At 54.2% G+C, this 23068-nt stretch overlaps 2 protein-coding genes across 2 annotated transcripts; one reads left to right on the plus strand and one right to left on the minus strand.

The window, feature by feature from the left end:
• Positions 1-737: 737 nt before the first annotated feature.
• On the minus strand, positions 738-7180 carry PEX11G (peroxisomal biogenesis factor 11 gamma). Its single transcript, XM_044254317.1, has 5 exons — positions 7100-7180; positions 5585-5773; positions 4032-4210; positions 1960-2022; positions 738-1414 (listed from the first exon to the last, which is right to left on the minus strand). The coding sequence occupies exons 1-5, from the start codon at positions 7157-7159 to the stop codon at positions 1180-1182; spliced, it is 726 nt and encodes a 241-aa protein (XP_044110252.1). The 5' UTR covers positions 7160-7180; the 3' UTR covers positions 738-1179.
• Positions 7181-13181: 6001 nt separating this feature from the next.
• Positions 13182-17372, plus strand: TEX45 (testis expressed 45). The gene is made up of 8 exons (XM_044254316.1): positions 13182-13758; positions 14651-14757; positions 14844-14944; positions 15173-15285; positions 15398-15507; positions 15837-16041; positions 16552-16637; positions 17145-17372. The coding sequence occupies exons 1-8, from the start codon at positions 13197-13199 to the stop codon at positions 17370-17372; spliced, it is 1512 nt and encodes a 503-aa protein (XP_044110251.1). The 5' UTR covers positions 13182-13196.
• The last annotated feature ends 5696 nt before the right edge of the window (positions 17373-23068 follow it).

The raw sequence follows: 23068 nt of genomic DNA on the forward strand, positions 1-23068 counted from the left end.
TCGACTGCACCCCGAGTTAACCCAGAGGGGCCTCCGTCCCAGGTCTTCCCCCCCACGTAGCCTCCTTGTAGGACGAGACATCGGGCAGGTGTCCTATGAGGTCTCGGGGGCTGCAAGCCCATTTTTGTTGGCTGCGGGATGTAAGGGAGCCTGATCCCCTCTGCTTCCGGCTAGGACTCCGAGGTGGAGGGTCCGAGGACACATCAAGAGGGGCAGGGGCGGGCTGGCCATCATCTGCAGGCGCCTGCCTGAGGCCACACACACGAGGCCTCTCTCATGTCTGCTAGAGACATCCCGACCCACGCCATGAGGTGGGAGGTGGGAGACGGGAGCCAGCGAGGCCCGGCCGCAGACGAGTCCATAAAGCACTTAGAGGGGCGCTGGGCCCGAGCTGTGGCTGGGGGTGACATGCTTTGGCCGCAGCAAGCACCCTGGAGCTGCACAGGGGACAAGACACAGGCATGGCCTGGTGGAGGTTGGCCTCTGTGGCCCCTGTGCCCCAGACGGGAGAGCTGCTCGCCTTGGCCAAAGGCTGCTCAGGGGCGGCGGGCTGTGCTCGCAGAGTCAGAGAGGACCCACCGGGCCAAGCATGTTCCAGAAGGCGGGCCAGGGAGGTGTGGTTTCCAGGCATCACCCCACACCCCGCTCCCTCCACAATGCACAAGGCTGCCGCTGCCCAGAGGAACAGGGTGTGTGAGCGAGAGGGCCTGCAGTGATTTAGAAATAAGCTCTCATGCTTGGCCTGGCACCAACATGCTATTTAATCAATCATCATCTCGACCTTCCCAAGGCCCGCGTGGCGCCCGCCATCCCCGCTCCCCAGCTCGCCTTTATTGGAATGCAGGACGCGGGCTGCGCGAGGCGCTGCGAGGCCCCCGGCACCCTTTTCTACATGTGAGGCGTGGGGAACCCCTCCTCTGGCCCTGAGAAGAGCCTCCCACGTGGAGCCCCAGCCTGGTTGGAAAGGCCCTGGCTCTTGGACCCTGGGAGACCTCACCCCTGCCCCCATCCTGCCCCAGAATGGGCGTGCGCCCGAGGTGGCCGTGTGTCCTCTGGGGGACAGTCCCAACGCCTGGCATTGACTCGCTCAGTTAGACCCAGCCCCCCCACCAAGTGGTTTCTGCTTTGTGGAAGGGGCTCCGGTGGGGTTCTGGCTGCAGCCACGCCTCCCAGGCCACATCAGGGGGTGGTGGCCTCGCCCTGGCCACTGGCCCCGACAGCCTGGTACATGCTGAGGAGGGAGGAGATGGTCCCAAGGAGTCCCACGAGCCACGGGGGGAAGCGGCCAGCCCACAGGACGCCGGGAGGCAGCCAGTGCACAGCATTGGCCAGATCGGCCGCGTTGCTCAGGAGGGTCAGCACCTCCGCCTGGACCTGGGCCTCCATGGCCCTCCTCTTGCTCCGCGGCAGCCGGCTGTGGGAGCAGAGAGAAGCGGCTGGGGAAGACGCACGCACACCCAGGCTCACCCGAACAGCAGGGAGAGGTGACAGCAGAGCGAGTGAGAACTTGGGCTGAGTCCCTGTCGCAGCCCCCAGAAGGAGTCCCCGGCGTGAACAGGGCACAGACTGGCGGGGGAAGTCTCAAACCCACACCACAGTCCTCTGGGCCCTGGAGACGGGCCAGGAGCTGGCTGGTGGGCACAGCATTGCCCCACATTCCTTCCCAGGATGCAACAGTGACCTCAGTCCCTAAGAAACCTGTTTCTGACCACCCGCCCTGCATGGGGCTCGGTCAAGAGGGCTCAGCCACGTCCCGCTGACAGGGCTCAAGCCAGCCTCAGTTTCTCCATCTGGGCCAGCCCCTGGAGCTGCTGTAAGGTGCCCGTGCAGGCCCGCACACGGGCGAGGCTAAAAACTGGTGGCAGCTCAAGGCACCTCCCTGGCTAGGGCAACCCACCAGGGTCCCCAACTTGCGGGAGGAAGTCGGCCTTTCTCCAGGGCGAAACTGCGGGGTTGTACCTGGTGAAGGCCACCGCGGGGCCCCTCAGCCTCCATCTCAGCATCAGGACCATCCTCAAGGACCTGCAGCAGGCAAGGAAAGCAGGGTGGGGGCGCAGGGGTTAGCTCCCCAGCGCCAGCCCGAGGGGAGGCCACCACCCGCCACGATGGCCACATGTAGCTGCAGCCGTGACGCACCCTCCCAGAGTTCCAGACCCACCTGGGCCTCAGAAGCTTCCGGCAACTCCTAATTCAGGCCCTGACCTGCCTGCCCTGTCCACACAAGATCTGGAAGCATCCAGTGCTTCTGATGCTGGAGCCAGCCACGTGTCCCTGTCCACACGGCCTGTCCCCAGAGAGCATGGGACCCAAGGCAGCCCCTGCAGTGAAGTAAGTGGGTCTGCATCGGGGCCCCCTGGAAGACCGGGGCAAAACGCCAATTCCTGCGCCCCGGGTCCCGACTCGCCAAATCCAAACCTCTCGCCACCTGGGCTTCTGCATTGCTGCAACAACCCCCCTGCTGACTCTCCTACGGACACCTGGTTGGGACCGCCACGCTTGCTCACCCCAGATAAGAGAGAAATGATGGAAAAAGTATAAGCTCTAAAAACGAAGAGGCCGAGCACAGACGATCTGAGGCCGATGCCACCACTCTGTGATCGCACAGCAGTGGACACGTCTCATTCCACACCTGTCCAGGCCCCCAGGATGCACCACCCAGTGAATCCTGATGTAAACCACGGTCTTGGGGTGCCCGTGACTTGTCGACGTGGCTTCATCAGCTGCTGGGGGAGTTTGATAATGGAGGGGCTGTGGGGCGGGTGGGGAACCTGCAGAAGCTCTCTTTTCTTTTGGTTCAATTGCGCTGGGAAGATGAACTAAAAACGAAAGTCTGTTTTTAAAAATTAATGGATCGGGGAGCCTGGCAGGCTCAGTTGGTGCAGCCTGCCACGATCAACCTCAGGGTTGTGAGTTCAAGCCCCACTTTGGGTGTAGAGATGACTTAAAAAATTTTTTAGAAAAACTTTTAAAAACAAATTAATGGGACCAAGGATGCTCTAAAACAGGAACGCGAAGCATCCTGGGGCCAGAGGTCCCAGGCACTGTGAGGAGAGGCCGGGAGCCAGCCCTCTGGGAGCTGTACGGAGGGCTGGGGATCTCCACGTTGGACTGTGGATGGCTTGAACCTTCCACTCTGGGGTTTGTTCTCCTGTTCCAGACCATCGATGATAACAGTATAATTAGGGGATGTGTCCCTGGGGAAAACAAGGGCTTTGGAATGTCTGTGTCTGGGGGGGGGGGGAATGGCAGCTGATGTGGGCTCCGCCCCCACCCCTCCGGGGATCTGAGAGGCCCGCCTGTGCCTTCGGATCAGGGAGCTCAGAACAATCCCACTGAGCCCCTGTACGGAGAGAAAAATGTTCAAAAGGAAACCCTTATTTGAAAGTTCTAGAAAGTTCTAGTGTGGGTTTCAGAAGCACATGCCAGGGGCCGCCTGGGTGGCTCAGTGGGTTAAGCCGCTGCCTTCAGCTCAGGTCATGATCTCAGGGTCCTGGGATCGAGCCCCGCATCGGGCTCTCTGCTCAACGGGAAGCCTGCTTCCCTTCCTCTCTCTCTGCCTGCTTCTCTGCCTGCTTGTGAGCTCTGTCTGTCCAATAAATAAATAAATAAATAAAAAGAAGCACATAGCCAGTCAGGAAACTCCTGGCTGTTCTCTTTGGGGATGTTTACCGACAACCACACTACCCCGGAGTTCAGAGACCCGGGGAAAGGCAGTCCCACCGTCTCCTTCTGTCCCCAGCCTGGAGTTCTTTCTGTGTCCTGGGTCCAGTGGGCACAACCACGCCCTCCATAGATGTCCACATCCTCATACTAGGCCCTGTGAGCGTGCTCTCTGACACGGCACAAATGACTCTGCAGATGGGCGAGGATAGGGGGTCCTCACAGGGCCCTCAGAAGGGGGAGGCAGCAGGGTTGGAGCCGGAGACGTGCCCAAGCGGGCGGGCTGTGGGGCTGTGCTCTGGAGATGGAGAGAGGGCCGGATCCAGGGAGATGCCCCTTATAGCCAGCTGGAGGGCATTAGGGCCACATACCTGGCAATGCCCAGGAGCAGGGAGAGGCCCCAGAAGGCTGTGCTCAGTGTCCACCACCGGGCAGAGTCCACGCGGAGGATCTTGGCATCAGCAGCCCAGGCGATGTGCTCACAGGGGTAGTAGAGCTGGTCGGCCAGGTTGCCGAGGACCGACACGCAGCGGACAAAGATGTCCTCCTCCTGCAGGACCGGGGATGGGGGACATGGGCCTGGAGTCAGACCTAGCCAGGCCCGTCTTCAGGACCCAGGCCAAGGCCAATAGCAGTGACAGGGCAGCGCCGAGGCCCAGCAGGCCGGCCCACGGCTGGCCACCTCGGGGAAGAAAGGCCTCATTCCTGCTTCTCAGAGGTGTGTTGGGTCGTCAAGGCCCGGTGGAGTAGCAGCAGTCAGCTTGGCTGCACAGGGGATGCCCTGGAAGCTTCAAAACCCCGCGTGAGCCCCAGGGATTCTGCCTTGCTAGGTCCAGCCTAGGCCCTGGTACTAGAAATGTCTTTTAAGTTCCCAGATGAGTCCCGAGTAGAACAACTTTGAGAGGCGCTGCATCAGGGCCTTCCCACCCTGCAGCCTTCCAGTCCTGCCCACAGCTCTCCAGGCACAGGGCTCTAGGAGAGCCGGGGGGTGGGGGGGGGGAGATGGATGGGGGACGTGACACTCAGTGACGACAGTAAGTGGGCACTAGGCCATAAGTCCTGGGCCAGCTCCCCAAACCAGACAGGGCTCACCAGCCCCTAAGTACCTCTTCCCCTGCAGTGCCCAGCCATGGACCAGGCTGCCCTGATCCACAGGGCTGATGCCCTGTGACTGCCATCAGGCTTGGTCTTGGTCTGGGCGTCAAAACAGGAGGAAAGTCCAGAAAGCACCTGAGATGGAGGTGACTGGGCCATGGGCGTTGGGAGTGGAATGAGGGCGTGTGCATCTGAACATGGAGTGGCTCAGAGAGGGGATGGCGGGGCGGGGGAGGGGGGGGTGGGAGACAGGTAGGGCAACCCAGGGAGGGGCATAACTTGGCCAGGCCGGCCCAGGGCAGCTTCTGGACCCACTCCCTGGGGACACATCCTCTGCTGTAACAGCAAAGTCAACATGTCCGTTGGCGGGGGATCAGCTCTACAGCAGAGCATGGTGTGGCTCTGTTTGGAAGCCTTGGCGTTCTTGGAAGGAAGCAGCTCTGTTTGGACCAAAAGGGAGCGACCTCCAAGCTGTGCGGTTTAAGAGAAAAAAGCAAGTGGCCGAACAGTGCAAACGGCGCACAACTAATTACGTGAACAAGGTGATTTGCCTGTGCACGGACGGGACACCTCATGACGGAATCAGAAAGAGCTGACAACAGTAGCTGTCTCGGAGGAGGAAAACCAGGGTGGGGGGAATCAGGAAGGAGGGAGGCTTTTTAATCACATAGCCTTTTGGAACATATGAACGGATAAGCTATTTTTTCATTTAAATTCAGATGAGAACAACTGATCATCTCACAAAAGCAAGCAAAATTTTGGCCCACACCACTGCCTCTAGACAAGTCCATGAAACACGGGTTTCCCAGAGTCTACGGGCCCCTGTTACCTCTGCCCCCAGGCCATACTGCTTCGTGTAGATAAACATGGCCACATCGTCAAAGAGTCGCAGGACGGTCCTACAGCGGCTGAGTTGGGAGGACAGGGTCAGCAGACGCGTCCCCACTTCCGACCTGGCTGGACATCGTTCTACCAGGACCCCGCCAACCAGCTGGCAGCAGTAGCCCAGCGTTCGGATCTGTGGGAAACCAGAAGCAGTCAGCAGGGCCCTGCTCCTGCGCTGAGCTGATGGGCCCCCACGTGGCCGTGGGTCGCATGGAATCAAGTTGGGGGCCGGCCGGCGGGGGGGGGGGTTGTGCGTACTAGATCAACAAACTTCCAATAAAAGCTGCGAGTTTTAAGAGGTCCTTCCAGGTGGGACAAATGAAGAAACGTAACCTCACTGTCCAAAAGTCACTGCAGAGCCCCTAAGGCAGTGCTGGTGCGTATCCCTGAAGGGCACACCCTTTAGAGACAGATGTCACGAGAAAATGCAACCATTCCGCAGCTGGTGGGTCCTCCTTTCCCCAGCAGACCGGAGAATGAGGCGGGTGTGCATATTTGCATCTGCCCAGCTGGACCAATGTCAGTAGCTGGACTGGGGAGCGAAGCGGTGGCGCCTGAGCCCAGTGAGCCAAAGGGTAATCTGCTCGAGTTACTTCAGTGAGAAGGAATCCACTCAGTGGGTAACTGGGGGCATAGGGAACTGGGTCAGCTTCACCACCCTCACAGTTTTATTTTATCTGCTTTCCAGAAATTGCTTTTTCCTGCTAATACGTTATTCTCACAATTTTTCAGTCCCTTTGTAACAGCAAAACTCTGCATTTTAAATGTGCACCTTGGGAGTTGATTAAAACCTGAATGCCCAGTCATAGGGGATTTGAATGGGACCTAACTGCCCACCACTGGTACGCTCTGGTACGTTTCCTGGTACAACCTAGATGCTGGCCTGTAAGAGAGAAAAGCTTATGTAGGAGCAAGCTGAGTGTCCGCCTTCAAAGACCTTCCAACCATATAGGAAAGCCCTGAACATCTTAAATCCCGTATGAGATTGTTAGGGACGACCCAGGGACCAACTAGGGCAGCCTAGTCAGATCCTAAATGTTCAAACAGGGGTTGGGGTGGCCTCTAAATGTCCAGCCAGGCTGAGCTGTAACAACCTAAATGCCCAGTTATAGGGGATTCGGTCGCAACCTCAATGCCCAGCCGTAGAGGCAGCGCTGCCACAACCCTGCGTCCTCATATGAGACTGCCTGGGACAACCCAGTGGCCGCCTTCAGTGGTCGGGTCGGATCCCAAATGTCCAAACTTGCGGATTTGACTGGTATTGAAAAATACCCGACCATGATGAGTCAGCAGGAACAACCTGCTTGTCCACCGCTAGGGGACAGGGTCGAAGCCCAGCCGGGAGGACGCCTCGGCGACGGGGGATCCTGAGCGCCCCGCCCCGCTCCGGCCTCAGTTTCCAGTCACTGAGCTCCGGCCCTGATCCGGGACCTCCGGCCGCGCTCCGCCCCAGCCTCACCAGGCGGTCCCGACCCCTGTATGATTCCAGCGCCGCAGCCAGGCCGCTCAGCGCCGCCATGGCAACTCCGCCGTGACGCCACTGTGGAGTCTGCGCGCCGCGCCGGGGGGCGGGGCAAGGTGCTAGGCCACTCCCCCCCCGGAACGCTCTGCGCAGGCGCGGCAGCGACCCTTTGTCCCCAGACACTGTCTTTGTCTGCTGCAGGGATCCGGCCCTGCTTGCAGGCTACTGGCGGCCACGTGTGCACCCAGACGGCCCTGGGCGCCCGCCGCGACGACTCGTCTTTTCAAAGTTAACCACCTGCCCATGAAAGTAATATCCAAGCGAAAGCACCAACCCGTTTGCTCTGGTTCAGGAAGGGATTTTTCCTTTTAATTTCTGCGCTTCCCCCTTTCTGCGTTGTCTGCTTGTCTACAGGGAGCAGGTACAGCTTTTGTTAATTCGTGAAAGACATTCTGAGAATGTTAAGGAAACTCCTACACTCGTCCTAGAAGAGGCGAGATTCTGGTAACGAATTGCTCCGAAGAGGGTAACTGTGTGGCTGGGAAGAGTATATTAAAAATCGTTCACCTCTGTACCCCATCGTAGCTCCCCGCCCCCAACATAGGTGTGCATCACTGTATGATTTTCAGGTGCACGGCAGCAAGGTTTGACCCAGACACCATGAAATGACTACAGTAAGTTGAGTTACAAACCATCATCTGGTATAATTTTCGTAGCTTTTGAATTTTGTGCAGCATACGTGTATTCTCTCATCAAAAAGTCAAATGAAATTTTTCAAAAAGTTAACATGACCCGTTTGCCTTTTTTTTTAATTGTGACACATATGAGTCACCGTTTTAAGACATACAATGAAGTGGTATTTGCAACACCCACATGGACAAATATCACCCCTTTTTATTTTTATTTTTATTTTTATTTTTTAAAGATTTATTTATTTATTTGACAGAGAGAAATCACAAGTAGATGGAGAGGCAGGCAGAGAGAGAGAGGGAAGCAGGCTCCCTGCTGAGCAGAGAGCCCGATGCGGGACTCGATCCCAGGACCCTGAGATCATGACCTGAGCCGAAGGCAGCGGCTTAACCCACTGAGCCACCCAGGCGCCCTATCACCCCTTTTTAGCTTCAAAACATTTTCATCGCCCTCAGAGGAGACCTCATAATTCTGGCAAGTAGTTAAATCTATTCGTCCTTACCCAACCCCCAACCCTCACTGTCTGGTTTGTCTCAGTGAGTTTACCCATTCTGGATATTTCATATAAATGGAATAATGCAGTGTGTGATCATTCATGTTTGGCTTCTTTCACTTAGCATCACGTTTCCGGGGATTCATCCACGTTGTAGCTTATATCAATACTCTGTTCCTTGGGACGCCTGGGTGGCTCAGTCGGGTGCCTTCGACTCAGGTCATGATCCCTGTGTCCTGGGACTGAGTCCCACATCCGGCTCCTTGCTCAGCAGGGAGCCTGCTTCTCCTTCTGCCTCTGCCTGCCACTCTGCCTACCTGTGCTCTCTCTCTTCCTTACAAATAAATAATCTTAAAAAACAAAACAAACTCCATTCCCTTTGTGGCTGTGTAGTATTCCCTTGAGTGGATCTGCTGCATTTCGTTTATCCATTCAGCCACTGATGGACCATTGGATTGTTTCCACATTTTGGCGACTGAATAATGCCGCTATGAACCTGGGTGTGCATGTATGTATCTGTTCAACTCCCTGCCTTCAACTTCAGTTCCTTTGGGTAGAGTCCCAGGAGTGGGATGGCTGGGTCATAGGGTAGCTCTGTGTTTGACTTTTTGAGGAACCACCAGACTCTTTTCCACATTAGCTGCATCACTTGACTTTCCCACCAGCAGCGCACGGCATTCTCCACATTCCTGTCAACACTTTTATTTTGCTTCCTTACTACTGTTATTGCCCTATTATTATTATGGCCATCCTGCTGGGTGGGACACTATCTCTCACTATAGGTTTGCTTTATATTTCCTTAATGATTCATGATGTTGACTGGCTGCCTTTTGCCAAACATTTCCCCTTGATTTCAACTTCTACAACTCTTTCTGCCTCATTTCCTTTTTTCTTTTTTTTTTTTTTTAAGATTTTATTTGTTTATTTGACAGAGAGAGATCACAAGTAGGCAGAGAGGCAGGCAGAGAGAGAGGGAGAAGCAAGCTCCCCGCTGAGCAGAGAGCCCGACTCAGGGCTCGATCCCAGGACCCTGGGATCATGACCTGAGCTGAAGGCAGAGGCTTTAACCCACTGAGCCACCCAGGTGCCCCTCATTCCCTTATTTTCAACCACACTGCCTTCCTCCTGGTCCTTGAAATTACAGTAAGAACACTTCTGCCCCAGGGCCTTTGTACTGGCTGTACCCTCTGCCACCAGATTCCCACATGGTTCCCTCCCTCACCTCCTCCTCATGTTTATTTGGACATTATCTTTTCATTGGACCTCCCCATCACACCCTCCTGGACAATTCCTACCCACATTTCCTGCTGCCTTGTTTTCCTCCTAAGCTTAGAATACTATCTAACATAACTATATTGCTTCTTTATCTAGCTGCCTAGTTATTTGTCTCTCAACAGAACGTGAGGACTTTGACTTGTCTTGGTCATAGTTATATCCCCACAGCCTGCACAAAACAGTTTCTCAGTAAGTGCCATAGACGTCCAGGCTCAGCTGTCCGCCCAAAGCTCTGTGCTCACACTCCATCCACACGATCCTGGGAAATCTCATCTACTCCCATGACTTCCCTGGCCCCCTCTTCACTGACCTCTCCCTCATGCCTCTTTAACGCTAACCTGACTCCTGCTCCCACCTGCCGCCTGGACACTTTCCCTGCACATCCCACCAACCCTATCCCCACACTCTACATGTCCCAGCGTCCTCCTGTGTCCCATCTTGCTCTCCCGTGTCCCCATCTCCAGGCTGCCCTCCAGTCCCAGACCTGGACATCATGCTCACCTCTTTCTCTCCACACACGCCCCTCCTACATCCCAATGTCACTGGAATCCACCCACTTCCTTCTGGCCCACAGCCCCCTCCATAGGCAGATCCCTCCTCTCTCCAAGCCCTGGACCCCCAGACCTGCCTCCCCCAGGTCTGTCTTCCCTACAGCATCTCAAGATGGGGAGTCAAGAGACTCTTTAACCCCCACATCTGACCACAGCCCTCCTTGCTTAAGACTTGGGCACAGGCATCTGTGTGCCCCACCCCCCAACTAGGGAAGCTGTTCCTGCAGCAGAAAAATAATCCGAGCCAAGCCCAAGGCCTGCAGAGGGAAGAGGGTCTTGGGCTGTAGCGCACACTGCTGCCTGACTGGCCAGATCCCTTCTCTTGAGCCCCTGCTGTCCCTGACAGCTTCATAATCACACAGTACAATTTCTGAGTGACTGCTGAGAGCCAGGCCCTGGGCCAGGCATCAAGCAGAGAGCAGTGAGTCTTACAAGCCCTGCCAAGCCCTCCCAGCATCCTCCACCATCTGGTTAGGGCCAAGCTTGACCTTTGAGAGAGAGACAGGAGCTAGCAGCTCCACAGCTGGCCTTGTTGTTGCTAGGAGCTGGCCTGGCTGTCCCAGCTAAGCCCTGGTGTTCTCCTGTGGGACATAAATAATTTTGCAGAATGCCAACAATGGACAAGGCCACTCTGTGACCGTGCGGAACGAGACAAAACAAGCTCGCTCTGTGATCACGTCTGAATGCAGGCAAAACACGAGCATTGTCCAAACCACAGCAGCAAACCACACATCCCCTCGTCCTGGAGAGTCTGACTGACTACTGATCCTTTACCAATGACCGCTTTATTCTTGCTTCATTCCTTAGACTTTCTGATAAAAACTAAGACCCTCAATAAGAGAATTACCTCTCCCCGCTTTGCGTCCTGACGGCATCCAGGATCCACCTCCCGGTCCTTCTTTTCCCAGAGGGCAGAAGGACAAGGCTGAAATGTGTCTTTGCAACAACCTGGCTGGGCCAACGCCCTCAGCTGGGCTCCAGGCAGGAGAGCCAGTGACAGGACCTCAACCCGGTGAACAAAATGACAATTTGCTCGAATTTAGTGAGAAGAAACCCACTCAGTTAAATAAGCCCTGGAGAGGTATTAGCTAATGTTACAATGACAGTTGAATTGCACTATAAATGTGTCACATCAATGTATTGTGCATCTCAGACATAGGCGATCTTCTGTGTTAATTATATCTCAATAAGGAAAAGAGAGAAAAAGAAGGAAGGAAGGAAGGAAAGGGGAGGGGAGAGGAAGGAAGGAAGGAGGGAAGGAAGAGAAAGGAAGGAAGGGACGGGGAGGAGAGGGGAAGGGAGAAGAAAAAAGGAAAAGAGAAGGGGAGAAAGGAATGAGTCCTGGAATGACATTAAGCATTGCAGTGACCCAAAGACCAAAGATGCTCCCTCATTCTGTGTGGGGAGTGTTAGGAAGCCGACCAGCAGGAAAACTTTGGGAAATTATACTCATGAACACCTGCCCCCAATCCTCACTGCGGCTTTCTGAAGTGGTCACCATTCTCCACCCTCATTTTCCAGATGACAAAACTGAGGCTTCGAGAAGTCACTTGCCAAGCTCTCTTGAGCTCTCAGGAGGTGGGATCCTCTGGCCTCACTCCTGATCTGCCTCCCAGCCGCCCTCAGAGCTCCTGGGAGACCATTGTGACAGCACCATCTGGGGGAAGCTCTTTGGTCACAATAGGCAGAGCTGGGCTACACTGACGCAGCCTTGGAAGGAGCAAGGAACGTGTGAGCATCCTCTGGGAGACTGGGGACAGAGTCAGGAAGTCTCAAGGGTCAGGCCGGTTGCCAAGCGCATCTTCTAAGACTCAGTAGTCCCCATGCCACCCCTTGAGGTAAGTACCTTATCGTCATCCCTGATGTGGAAGCTGAAGCTGATGGGCGCCCAGTTACTTATTCCAAGGTGACCTAGCTAGTAACTTCAGTTGTCCAATTCTCCATCAACTATAAGAAGACTTCTCAACTCTCAATTCTTTTTGCTGCCAAAATGGTAAAAAAAGAAAAAAAAAAAAAAGCAAACACAGACACTGAAAAACTGTGGTCTTGTTATCATGCTTGATGTCTGCTTTCTAAAGAGGTCGACGTGAGCTAGCTGTGAGCGGACATGGTCTGGGCAGGGGGTGAACCTGCTCTAGGGGTGTGGTAGGACGAGGGGGAGGGCGACTTTTCCGTTCTGAGCAAAGGCAGGGAAGTCCCAGTTAGCTAACTGGGGCGCTGACAGCCGGGAACTGGAGATCAGGGAAGTGGACTGAGAGGTGTCTAAGCTTCAGAGAGTTTGAGGGAAGGAAGAGATCCTGGAGGGCAACCGCAGGAGGCAGGAAGCCCCACGAGGAGGTGTGTGGCACAGATAGGATAGTGGCCAGGACTGAGCAGACATTGAAGGGGAGAGCCATGGCCTTGACCACTGACTGAGAATGAGGAGAGGGGGCTCCCGTATCTGACAAACTGTAGAATGCAGTGGTTCATTCTTCAGCCCTTCCTGCGGCTCACTCTGCACTGACCCCCTCCAGGCAGGGCCTTTGCACCTGCTGTTTCTTCTGCCTGGAATGCTATTCCGCGGGTACCCCAAAGCTCCCCTCCCACCTTTTCCAGGTGCTCAACTGTCCTCTCAGGGGCTCCACTCTGCAACCCTCCCAGCCTCAGCCCCACCCTCCTTCCCAGTGTGACGTTTTCACCCACAGGCCTTAGCTCCTTCTCCTAACTCCGCAATTGATAGCAGTGCGTGTATTCAGTATTGTCCGTCGTCTCTTCGCCCCAGTATTAACTACCCAAGGGTACAGCTCTTGGTCTGTTTTGTTATCTGATGTTACCCCTTCCGAGAACCTAGAACAGTGCCTGGCACACAGTAAGCGTCAAATGAATGATGATATCTCTCCTTTCCCTGGGGCAGGTACCGGGGCTGGGCCTGTTTTGTTTTGTTTTGTTTTTGGTTTTGTTTTGCTTTGTTTTCTTTCCACAATGTCCCCAACCCCGAGTGCCCCGCGCCTGGAACACAGGCAGGAATAAAAGGCAGCATTGTCCTCCAGCCCGGCGCTTGCTCACACCCGGATCTCGCCCCTCCCAGGTGGCGCCCTGCCCCGCGATGGCCGCGGTCACCCCGCTGCCATGCCCGATGTCCCGGCTGGACTTCCTCAAGGCCTCGCACTTTGCACTGGGGCCCGACCCGCGGCTGCACGTGGGCGACATGCAGTCCACATCGCATCGGGACTTCCCGGCCCCCCCAGGCGGCACCCGCGCGCAGCAGTGCCAGGCGCCGCCCCGCGGGTCCCTCTTCGCACAGGACACGCGCTCGGCGGGCACGCGGCTCGAGTCCGAGACGCACGGCGCGTACGCGCCCCCGGGGCCGTCGCCGTCCCGGCGGTCGGAGTTGCGGGAGCGCACCCTCGCCATGCAGGCCAGCAACTGGCGCGTGCTCGCGGATCCGCGCGTCCGCACCAGCCTCTCCACGGTGCGCGCCGACTTCGGCTGGCCCGAGCCACCGGCGCGCGCGAGCGAGCAGATCCGCGGCGCGCGGCTCATCTTCGACCGCGACTCGGTGCCGCCTGGCGACCCAGCCAAGCTGAGCATCCCCCCCACCACCTACCAGGCGTTTTACCTGCCCCACGACCCGTGCCCGCAGCCCCGCGCGCCCTGCTGCCACCTCGGTGAGGGCGCCCGGGCGGCCAGCGCGACTTGCCAGCTCCCGGTGGGCGGGGTTTCCGCGGCCTCCCCCAGGGGACTTGTGGCTGAGTGTGGAGATCGTTTTGGTTGGCGGAGGAAGTGCTACTAGCCGGGGATGAAGGAGACCAGGGATGCTACCACGCACAGGACAACTCGCCCCAGTAGAGAGTTTTCCAGCCCCAAATATCAATAGTGCCGAGCCCAGGAAAATCTGGAACCTCCCGGACCTCAGTTTCTATACTCATAGAATGGCACAAGTCCTGATTTTTTTTTTTTTTTTTTCAAGAGGGTGTGGCAGGGCCAGAAGTGGTGGCTTGGAACCAGGTTAGAGCAAGTCGACCATTCCAAGCCTGGATTTTCCTCGGTGCCACAATAGCGCCCCATTTCGCAGGAGCTGCTGAAGCCAAAGGCGCGGAGTGCATGGTGCAGCTGGCATCCAGGGAGCGCTCAGAAAAGAGTAGCTGTCATTCGTGCGATTTTCCAACTCTGTGGTTCAAGGGGACCCGCAGGGGGAGTCACTAGTCAGAGGCCCTCCACGCTGGATTCAGGGATTGTCAGATCTGGACTGGACTTGTTCTGGTTTTGCATTTCCGTGACTTCTGGCAAGTCATTTTGCCTCTCTGAGCCTCCCAAAGGCTGTGAGGTGGGGAGAAAATGAGTCCTGCAAATGAGGTTTGAAGCCCTTAACCTTGATGGCGGGTTCAATACTTGGTAGTCTTGTTATCATTCCTTGTGTTATTTCGGATGTTTTCCACACAACCCTCGGGGGAGGCTAGACAGGACTGCCCAGCTCCCCTTTCCAGGCAAGGACTCGCATCCCAGTGGGCTTGAGGCTGCAGGGGCTCAGTTCTTCTGTCTACTCTTGCTTATCTACAGGGGGCCTCAACCCCCTCAGGTGGGACCACAGCAGACAGGACAATGGGACCTCCTACCAGAGACACTTCCAGGCCCTGCCGAGCCCACCAGCCTTGATGTGTAAGAGGGTAAATGCATGTGGGGCTGAGGCTGCTGGGGAGGGCAGTGATGGGGGCTGGGTGGTGTTGCCCTTCCCACTTCTGTCCACGCACAGGCCTTCTCCAGCGTCGAACTGGGAGACTCCAAGATTGGCTATGGGCCCATGTGTTCAGAGCAGAAGCAAGCCTACAGACCCCAGGGTCTCCCCCCAGAGAGGTACAAAGGGATGGTGGCCTTCCACCAGGGTGAAGGGCTCTCAGCGACACGTGGAGTGTGTCACCTAAGGCTCTGGGGCCAGTACTGTGCCTTTGAGGCCTCCATCACCCACAAGCGAGGCTCTCCCACCATGATCACCCCACAAATTGGCCTCTGGGAAGCCTTCCCCTCTCCCATTTCCTGGGAGTTGCAAGGGCCCAGATCAGACAAATCCCCGCTGATCTGCAGGTATGACAAGGCCCAGGCCGCAGCCCACATCCACTATGTGAATATTCGTCCTGGAGATGGCCTATTCCATGACAGGACCACCAAGGCTGAACACTTCTATGCCCGAGAGCCAGGTGAGTTTACTGCCAGCCTGGCCACCCCTACCCCTCCTGACCTCTCCCAACCCCCACCCCTTCCCCACGGGGTCCTCCCAGGAGGGCTCAGCACCTACTCTGCCTCTGGCAGAGCGTTTTGTCCTTCACCATGACCAGACTCCAGCGTCGCACATCCTGGAAGGAAACTGGCGCCCTGGTCCAGGCAGCCTCACCACGTCCATGCATTTCTTCCATGGCCAGGTCAGCAGGAAGGAACCCTCCCCCGCCCCGGGTTCATCAGGGAAAAGGGTTTCCCAGGCAGGACGAACAGCAAGTGCAAAGGCCCTGAGGTCGGAGTGAGCTTGACATGTGTGGGGGGATCTCCTGGATCTACCTGCGGGATCTAGGGTTAAGCCACTCAGTGGCTCGTTCTGCAAAATGAGATACAGTGCCTACTCCCAACACCAGGACGTGGGGCCTATGGAGGGTGTGAGCTATCCAACGTCGTGCAGCGCTCACCTCTTTCCTCCACCCGGGTTTTGGGAGATTCCGGACACGGGAGCTTCCTACATGCCACGTGATCTTAACAGCCGCATCCAGTGACCGCACCGCCCAGCCGCCACGTGCCTTTAGAGAAATTGAAGAGTCACGTGTGCCTAGGGGACCCCTCGCTGCTCAAACAGTTCTTCCAGACTTCCATGGGCACGGACTATTGCCCCCCTGCGACGCCAGAGAAGGTGCAGATAGCACCCAATCTTCACTTGATGCCTAGCAACCTGCCCCGGGGCACTGACGGTGAGCGGGTTGGGGGCGGGGAGGGGCAGGGGGCCCTTCCCCGCCCCAGCTCTAACCCCGCCCCGGCCAGTTTTGTCCCGCCCACTGGCAGATTCTGGCTCCGCCTCCTGAACCGGAGATCCTCACTAGGCCCCAGGACAGCCCGCCCCTTCGTGGGCTTGAGTCGCCACCACGACCGCCACCTCCGCCACGGCACCGCCCCCTGCATGGCTATAGGCCCGCCCCTCTCCTTATCTGCCCTCTCCCGGCTCTAACCCATGTTCTTATGCCAGACTCTGGCTCCTCCCCATCACGGACTAGCTTGCCCTACATTGCCCCGCCCCGATCTTGCCACGCCCCTGGACCCTCCCTCCGCCCCGCCTCCTAACCCATTCTTTGCTCCAATGTCCTCGGTGGCTCAGGCTTTATCCTGAAGTCCTACTCCATCCTTAATCTCCCACGTTCCTACCTGGGGGCCACACCTCTCCTCCCTCAGCCCCTCAGCTCGATTACCCCCACCCAAATCAACAGAAACAGATTTTTTAACCATGAACCAGAAGATGCTGAAGCCTCATAGAACACCTCCATCCTCCGTGACTGAGGAAATGCTTCAGCGGGTGAGGGACGGGGAAGGGTACCTCTCTGATCAGATAGCCCCCCTCAATCAGTGTAGCTTTGTCTCAGGATGATAACACCGTCACCTCAGGCCCAGAATTAGTGTTAAGTCCTTCCAGGGTCTCTCTAGGATGACCCCAGGTACAGGGTCATCTTAACGTCACCCAGCCTCAAGGTCATCCCTAGCTCACCCCCAGAGTCGTGTCAGGGTCAGCTCAAGGACACCTTTATATCACCAGCCACAGTTATACCCCCAGCTGAGGGTTACTTCATAGTTACCAAGGGTCACTGCCATATGTCGGGTCATACCAGGGATCACTGGTTTCTCTCCAGCTTCTCCTCCAGCTCCTGGCTTAGCCTGAGGTGGGACCTTTTGCCCACCTCCTCAGAGCCCAGTCATCAGCCTTTGCTGCTCCCCAAGGTGGCACGGGGACCATGGGGGGGGGTTAAGTCAGTAAGTCAGCCAGCCTCCAGCCTATCTTGCCAGGTTGCCCACCCTGTCTCCACAGAGCAAATACAGCCACATTGAGCCCCCGCTGGGCAGACAGCGCTTCTTCTCAACCCAGTATGAGGATGAGTTTGCCTCCAAGTACCAGGGCCCAGCAGTGCTGAGATTGACCAATCTTCAGGACAGCCATGTGCCTCTGGGCTCCCTTCACCAGTGGGGGTGTGGGGCTGGGAAGGTAGACCCTCGGGCCCCCCAGGCCCCCACCTACCCATGCCCTGGCCAACAATAAACACTGTCGTGGCAGCATCCCACCCCTCCGCGTCAGTCAGCCATGAAAGAGGATGCTTGGTAGGTTGGGGACAGTACAGGAGAGAGTGACTCCATCTAACAGTCCTGAACAGACACTTCCACGGGCCCTGAAGATCACCCCACTCTGGGCAAGGGGGCCATCCCAGCTTGTGCAAAGGCTTGGTGGTTGGATTCAGTGTAAGGTGTTCTGGTTCACCAAGAAATCTGAATGATGTGAAGAAAGGAGTCATAGCACTGAACAGGGTGGTGTGGTGAAGGGCTGAGAACACAGGCTCCTAGGACTGAAAGGATAGAGTCTAAATCTTCACTTCTCTGTCCTGCACAGTAGTCTTGGGCATGTCACTTAACCCCTCTGAGCCTCACCTGTTTGCTCATCTGTAAAATGGAGATGAATGAAAGCTCTCTCCTTAGAATGCTATAAAAGAGAAATATACATACTTGTCAGTGTATGTATGCCTGGGGGGTCAAGCAGGGAGAACACTTCCCTTCTGAGCATGAAGGTATGGAGGAAGGAGGAAGATGAGGGTATGGGAAGGAGCTTTCAATCATTGAGAGAGGGGCTGGGGTTCAGAGAGGAGAGAGGCTGAGAGTGACCCAGCAATTTCCTCCATTGTGGGTGAAAGCTGGAAGCTCAACAGTGCGCTGGCTGGCTGGGCAACTTGTCCCCAGGTCAGAGGTGGGTCCAGGGACAAATCAACAAAAGTCATCAGGATATGATCAAGTCCAAGGGAGTAGGTGTCCAGCCAGAAACAAAATGGAAAGTGCGGGAAAGGAAGAGGATGGAGTGGAGCCCCGTCAAGGACAGGGTTTGACAAGCGTGTCAACAAATGGTACCTTGGACAGCGCCCCCATCTTGAAGGCTGGGTGTGTTGAGGTTAGCTCTATCTGGGGTCAAATGGGCCTTGGGGGCCATGTCCAGGGCCTGCTTCTGTCAGCTGTTGAGAATCTGGTTTCAGGGAATGCACATGGTTCTCTGACTCTGTCCCTGACTCCGTAGTCGGACCTTCAAAGACCAAGGCCTTCAGTCCAATGAGCCACTAAGAGCCAACTCAAACCCGACCAGAAGCCCTTTCCCCAGGGGCAGCAATTCTGTGAGGCCAAGTTGTCATTTCCATTGGAAGTACAGGAGTCCAGCTTTGAGTCCCACAGAATAAGACGGACCTTTTGGCTGCACTTTTATTATCTGTTCAAGGGTCTGCTTGCTGCGAAACCCCTCTTCTGCTTGCTTCCACTAAAGATCTACATGACACACTTCTGAGTTACCTCATGATGAATCAAGTTTTCTCAGTCCCAGTACTACTGACATTTTGGATGGGATTGTTCCTTATTGTCAGAGGCTCTCCTGTGCATTGTAGGACGTGTAGCCTCATCCCTGACCTCTAACCACTATATGCCAATAACATTCTCCCTTTACTCCAGCTGGCTGTGGCAACCAAAAATATCTCCAGGCATTGCCAAACGTCCCCTGGGGGGTGGGGGAGGAGTGGGTTGAAAAACCATTGCAATGAACCCAACCTGCAATGATCCCTAGAACAAAATCAGACTCTCCTGGTGAAGCTGGTCTGGTTGTTGATCAGACTACCCTTATCTAAAAGGCTTTTTATTTGTGCTTTGCCTGCCAGGAAGCTCAGAAAGCTGACTTTGGTATTCATTTCCATGTAGCTCTGGTTGCTGAAAAATGCGTGCTCCTGCCTGGTTCTAGGATTGGTTTAAAGCAACCCAGACACAAGATGAAAAATGATGTATAGGAGTTCCAAGGAGGCAGATTTCCACACAAATTGAAGCATTTTCTAACAATGGAACTGACTATCCCTGGGATGGGTTGCTAGGAAAGAATGGTAGTTTCACTAGAAATATTTTCAGTACAGAAAGATACTTCATCATGATTTGGGAGGTATTTTATGGATGTATGTCTACCCCTCCTTATATTCCACTCATCCTTCCCCACACCAAAAAAAAGGCATTTCATATCAACTACAAAAACCCAAAAGGCTTATAAAACAAGATGAATAAAGTAGGATTGAACATGGGAGAACAGATTACTTTTTATAGGAAAATACGGAGCAGCAGAATTCAGACCTGCCACTTACCTTTCTGTCCTTGGGCCAGTGATGTCATGCTCTGCCCATCACTTTCCTTGCACGTAAAATGGAGTTGACAATAGTTCTTCCTTCATAAAGTGGATATGAGGTTTAAATGAAATGCATGTGTACCATTCTTAGAACAGGGTCTAGCATTTAGCTTCAGCTTGATGACAGGTGCCCATGTTTTTTAAATGTCTTGAACCATTTTTGTTGCAAGTGACAGAAACCCAGCTAACTCTAAATCAAGTAGAGAAAAAGATTTTATTGACTTTGTTACAAAGAAAACCACAGGCCCAGAATGGTGTTACTTGGGTCAGGCTAAGTTACCGAACCAAGGGTTAATACCTAACCTAAATGCAGTTTCAAACTCCCCTAGAAATGTAAACCTTAATTTACCAATTGGGAATTTTTTGATAAGCACTAATAAAGTAACCTGTCACATGGGCTTCTCCTTGGACAGAAGATGAGGTAATTCACCTAATATCTCCTACCTTTCCATAAGGGAAAGTGACTTTGCCTAGAACAATCCTTTTCTTTTGCCTATAACTTTCTTGCCCTAACCCCCTTCCTATAAAAACCTTCCAGTTTGTACAACTCCTCCTTGTACAACAGCCCCTCTCTGTGTTAGGAGGGATGCTATCCAATTCATGTATCTTTTTAAGATTTTATTTGAGAGAGCGAGAGCGCACGAGTGAACAAGGGGTTGGGGAGGGCAGAGTGAGAGGGAAAAGCAGGCTCCGCGCTGAGCAGGGAGCCCATCCTTAGACTTGATCCCAGGATTGTGACCTGAGCTGAAGGCAGATACTTAACCGACTGAGCCACCCAGGCATCCCCAAGAGTCATTAATAAAGCCAATTAGATCTTCACATTTATTTGGATAAATTTTGTTTTTTATAACTCAGACACAAGAAAATCTGAAATCTACCCTGCCATCTTGCAATCATGTAACCTTCCAAGCGGTGGCAAAAAAGGATGCTAGCCACCCAAATCCTCTTTTTTTTTTTTTAAGATTTTATTTATTTATTTGACAGAGAGAGATCACAAGTAGGGAGAGGCAGGCAAAGAGAGAGGGGGAAGCACGTTCCCTGCTGAGCAGAAGGCCCCACGAGGGGCTCAATCCCAGGACCCTGAGACCATGACCTGAGCTGAAGGCAGAGGCTTAACCCACTGAGCCACCCAAGTGCCCCCCAAATCCTCTTGATTCAAGCCTCAGAGGAAGGAGAGGGTCTTGCCCCCAACTCCTCCTTATTGGAACTTATAAGACACTCTGATTGGCCCACTTAAGTCACATGCCTACCCATGAACCAATCATTGTGCCCAGAGAGATAGAATGCTGATTGGATGGCCCAGCTCACAAACCCACCCCTGGATGATTTGGTTCTCCCAAAGCTCACCAGGATCTTTGATCCTGGAGCCCAACCTTGCTGGACCCTGTCTCCTAGCAACAGATCTGTGTCTGCCCCTCTTAGCATCTCTATTGCCCCAGGTTACAATCTGGAGGATGGAAAGGTAGCTAATAGGCTCTTCCCAATGGAGGGTAATTATACTTTTATAGACACGGAGTATTCAGTGTTAACGGGGGGGGGGGGGCATCAAGTCCCCCCTGGTTCTCAGATAATCCCAGTCTTATCTCCCACCTCATTACTAATTTCCTCTAATAGCTTGGAGCAGAGAATTCAGCTGTGGCAATCTCAACAAATCAAGCAGATGCTGGTCTCTGCTGCAAGAAGTAAACAGAGGCAACTTGTGTCTGTCTACGGAGACCTTGATGAAAGCGCCTATTTCAACATCGTGATATTTTTCTCCGAAGCCCCTCAAACCACAGTCTCCAGAAACACGTGGTTAGAGTCCCAAGATAAAACAGGCAAGTTTTTTTTAAAAAAAAAGATTTTATTTATTTGGGAGCGCCCAGGTGACTCAGTGGGTTAAAGCCTCTGCCTTCAGCTCAGATCTTGATCTCAGAGTCCTGAGATCAAGCCCCACATCAGGCTTTCTGCTCAGCAGGACCTGCTTCCCCCTCTCTCTCTGTCTGCCTCTATGCCTAGTTGGGATCTCTCTGTGTGTGTGTGTGTGTGTGTTTGTGTGTGTCAAATAAATAAAATCTTTTAAAAAAAGAATTTATTTGTTTGAAAGAGAGAGGGAGAAGGGAGAGGAGCAGAGGGAGAGGGACACGCAGACTCTGATGCAGGGCTCAATCTCAGGACCCTGAGATCATGACCTGAGCTGAAACTAAGAGTCAGGTGCTTAACATTAACTGACTGAGCCACCCAGGCACCCCCAAGTTGGCAAGATTTTAATCAGGGAAAAAAAAAGATTTTAATCAGCTTATTTTTCTTCCACATAATAACAATCGCTTGTTTCTCGAGGAAGGCTCTTCTCAGGGCAGATTATATGCACTGTGTAAAACTAGGCAGTCCCATTCACTTTGTAGTGAATGTATGTGTCTGTGGTGGCTCTGCCCCTCTACCTCACCTTTGCTCTGCCAATTCCGGTTTTAGGTTACTTCCCTCAATATCCTTCCCTTTCCAAGCACTAATTCTTTTTTTTTTTTTTTAAGATTTTATTTATTTATTTGACAGAGAGAGATCACAAGTAGGCTGAGAGGCAGGCAGAGAGAGAGAGAGGAGGAAGCAGGCTCCCTGCCAAGTAGAGAGCCCGATGCGGGACTTGATCCCAGGATCCTGAGATCATGACCTGAGCCGAAGGCAGTGGCTTAACCCACTGAGCCACCCAGGCGCCCCTCCAAGCACTAATTCTAAATTAGTGAAGAGTGTTATCGACTCAAGGGACAGAAACCCACTAAAGCCAGTCTAATGCCCAGGATATTTGTTGGCTCATGGATTGGAAAGAATGAGGGCCCCTGGCCTCAGGTATGGCTGGATCCAGGAGCTCAGCCAATACAGACAGCACTTTCTCTTCAACTCTCACCTGTACATCCTGGTATACATCCAGACTGGCTTCAGTCTGCAGACTGTTCTTCCTGACAACTGGGGAAGGGGACTGCTGGTAGGATGAAGACCTGTATACAATTTATGATCCCAGAGGAAGAATGAGACGTCCTGTCCTGTCCTATCCTCCAGCCTAATTAGACTGAGTGATACTGGGGGGCTGTGTTAGATTGGCTTAGTGGAGGAGCACCCACAAATGGAAAGCAAGGTGCTGATAGAGATACTCAGGGGTCAGGGGCACCTAGGTGGCTCATTCGGGTTAAACTACTGACTCTTGATTTCAGCTCAGGTTATGATCCCAGGGTCATGAGATGGAGCCCAGCATCAAGCCCTGTGTAGGGCTCTGCACACAGTGGGGAGTCTGCCTGAGATTCTCCCTCTCTCCCTCTGTCCCCACCCCACCCCACCCCCATCTCTAAAATAATAAATAAATAAATCTTTTAAAAAAAAAAAAAGATACTTAGCAGACGGAAACAACAGCTGTCATTACAAGCATTATTTGTTATGGGACCTTCCAGGAGGTGGCAGTTTGAGGAACTAGTGACATAATCCAATTTCAGTCTCCCATCTCTCAGATCTGCTGTGGGCGCTTCCGTAGCAAGGTGGAAAGCCAGTTTCAGACACAGGTCTAGAAGGTTCAGGAA

This window comes from Neovison vison, chromosome 6 (genome assembly GCF_020171115.1).
Source record: "Neovison vison isolate M4711 chromosome 6, ASM_NN_V1, whole genome shotgun sequence".
Lineage (NCBI taxonomy): Eukaryota > Metazoa > Chordata > Mammalia > Carnivora > Mustelidae > Neogale > Neogale vison.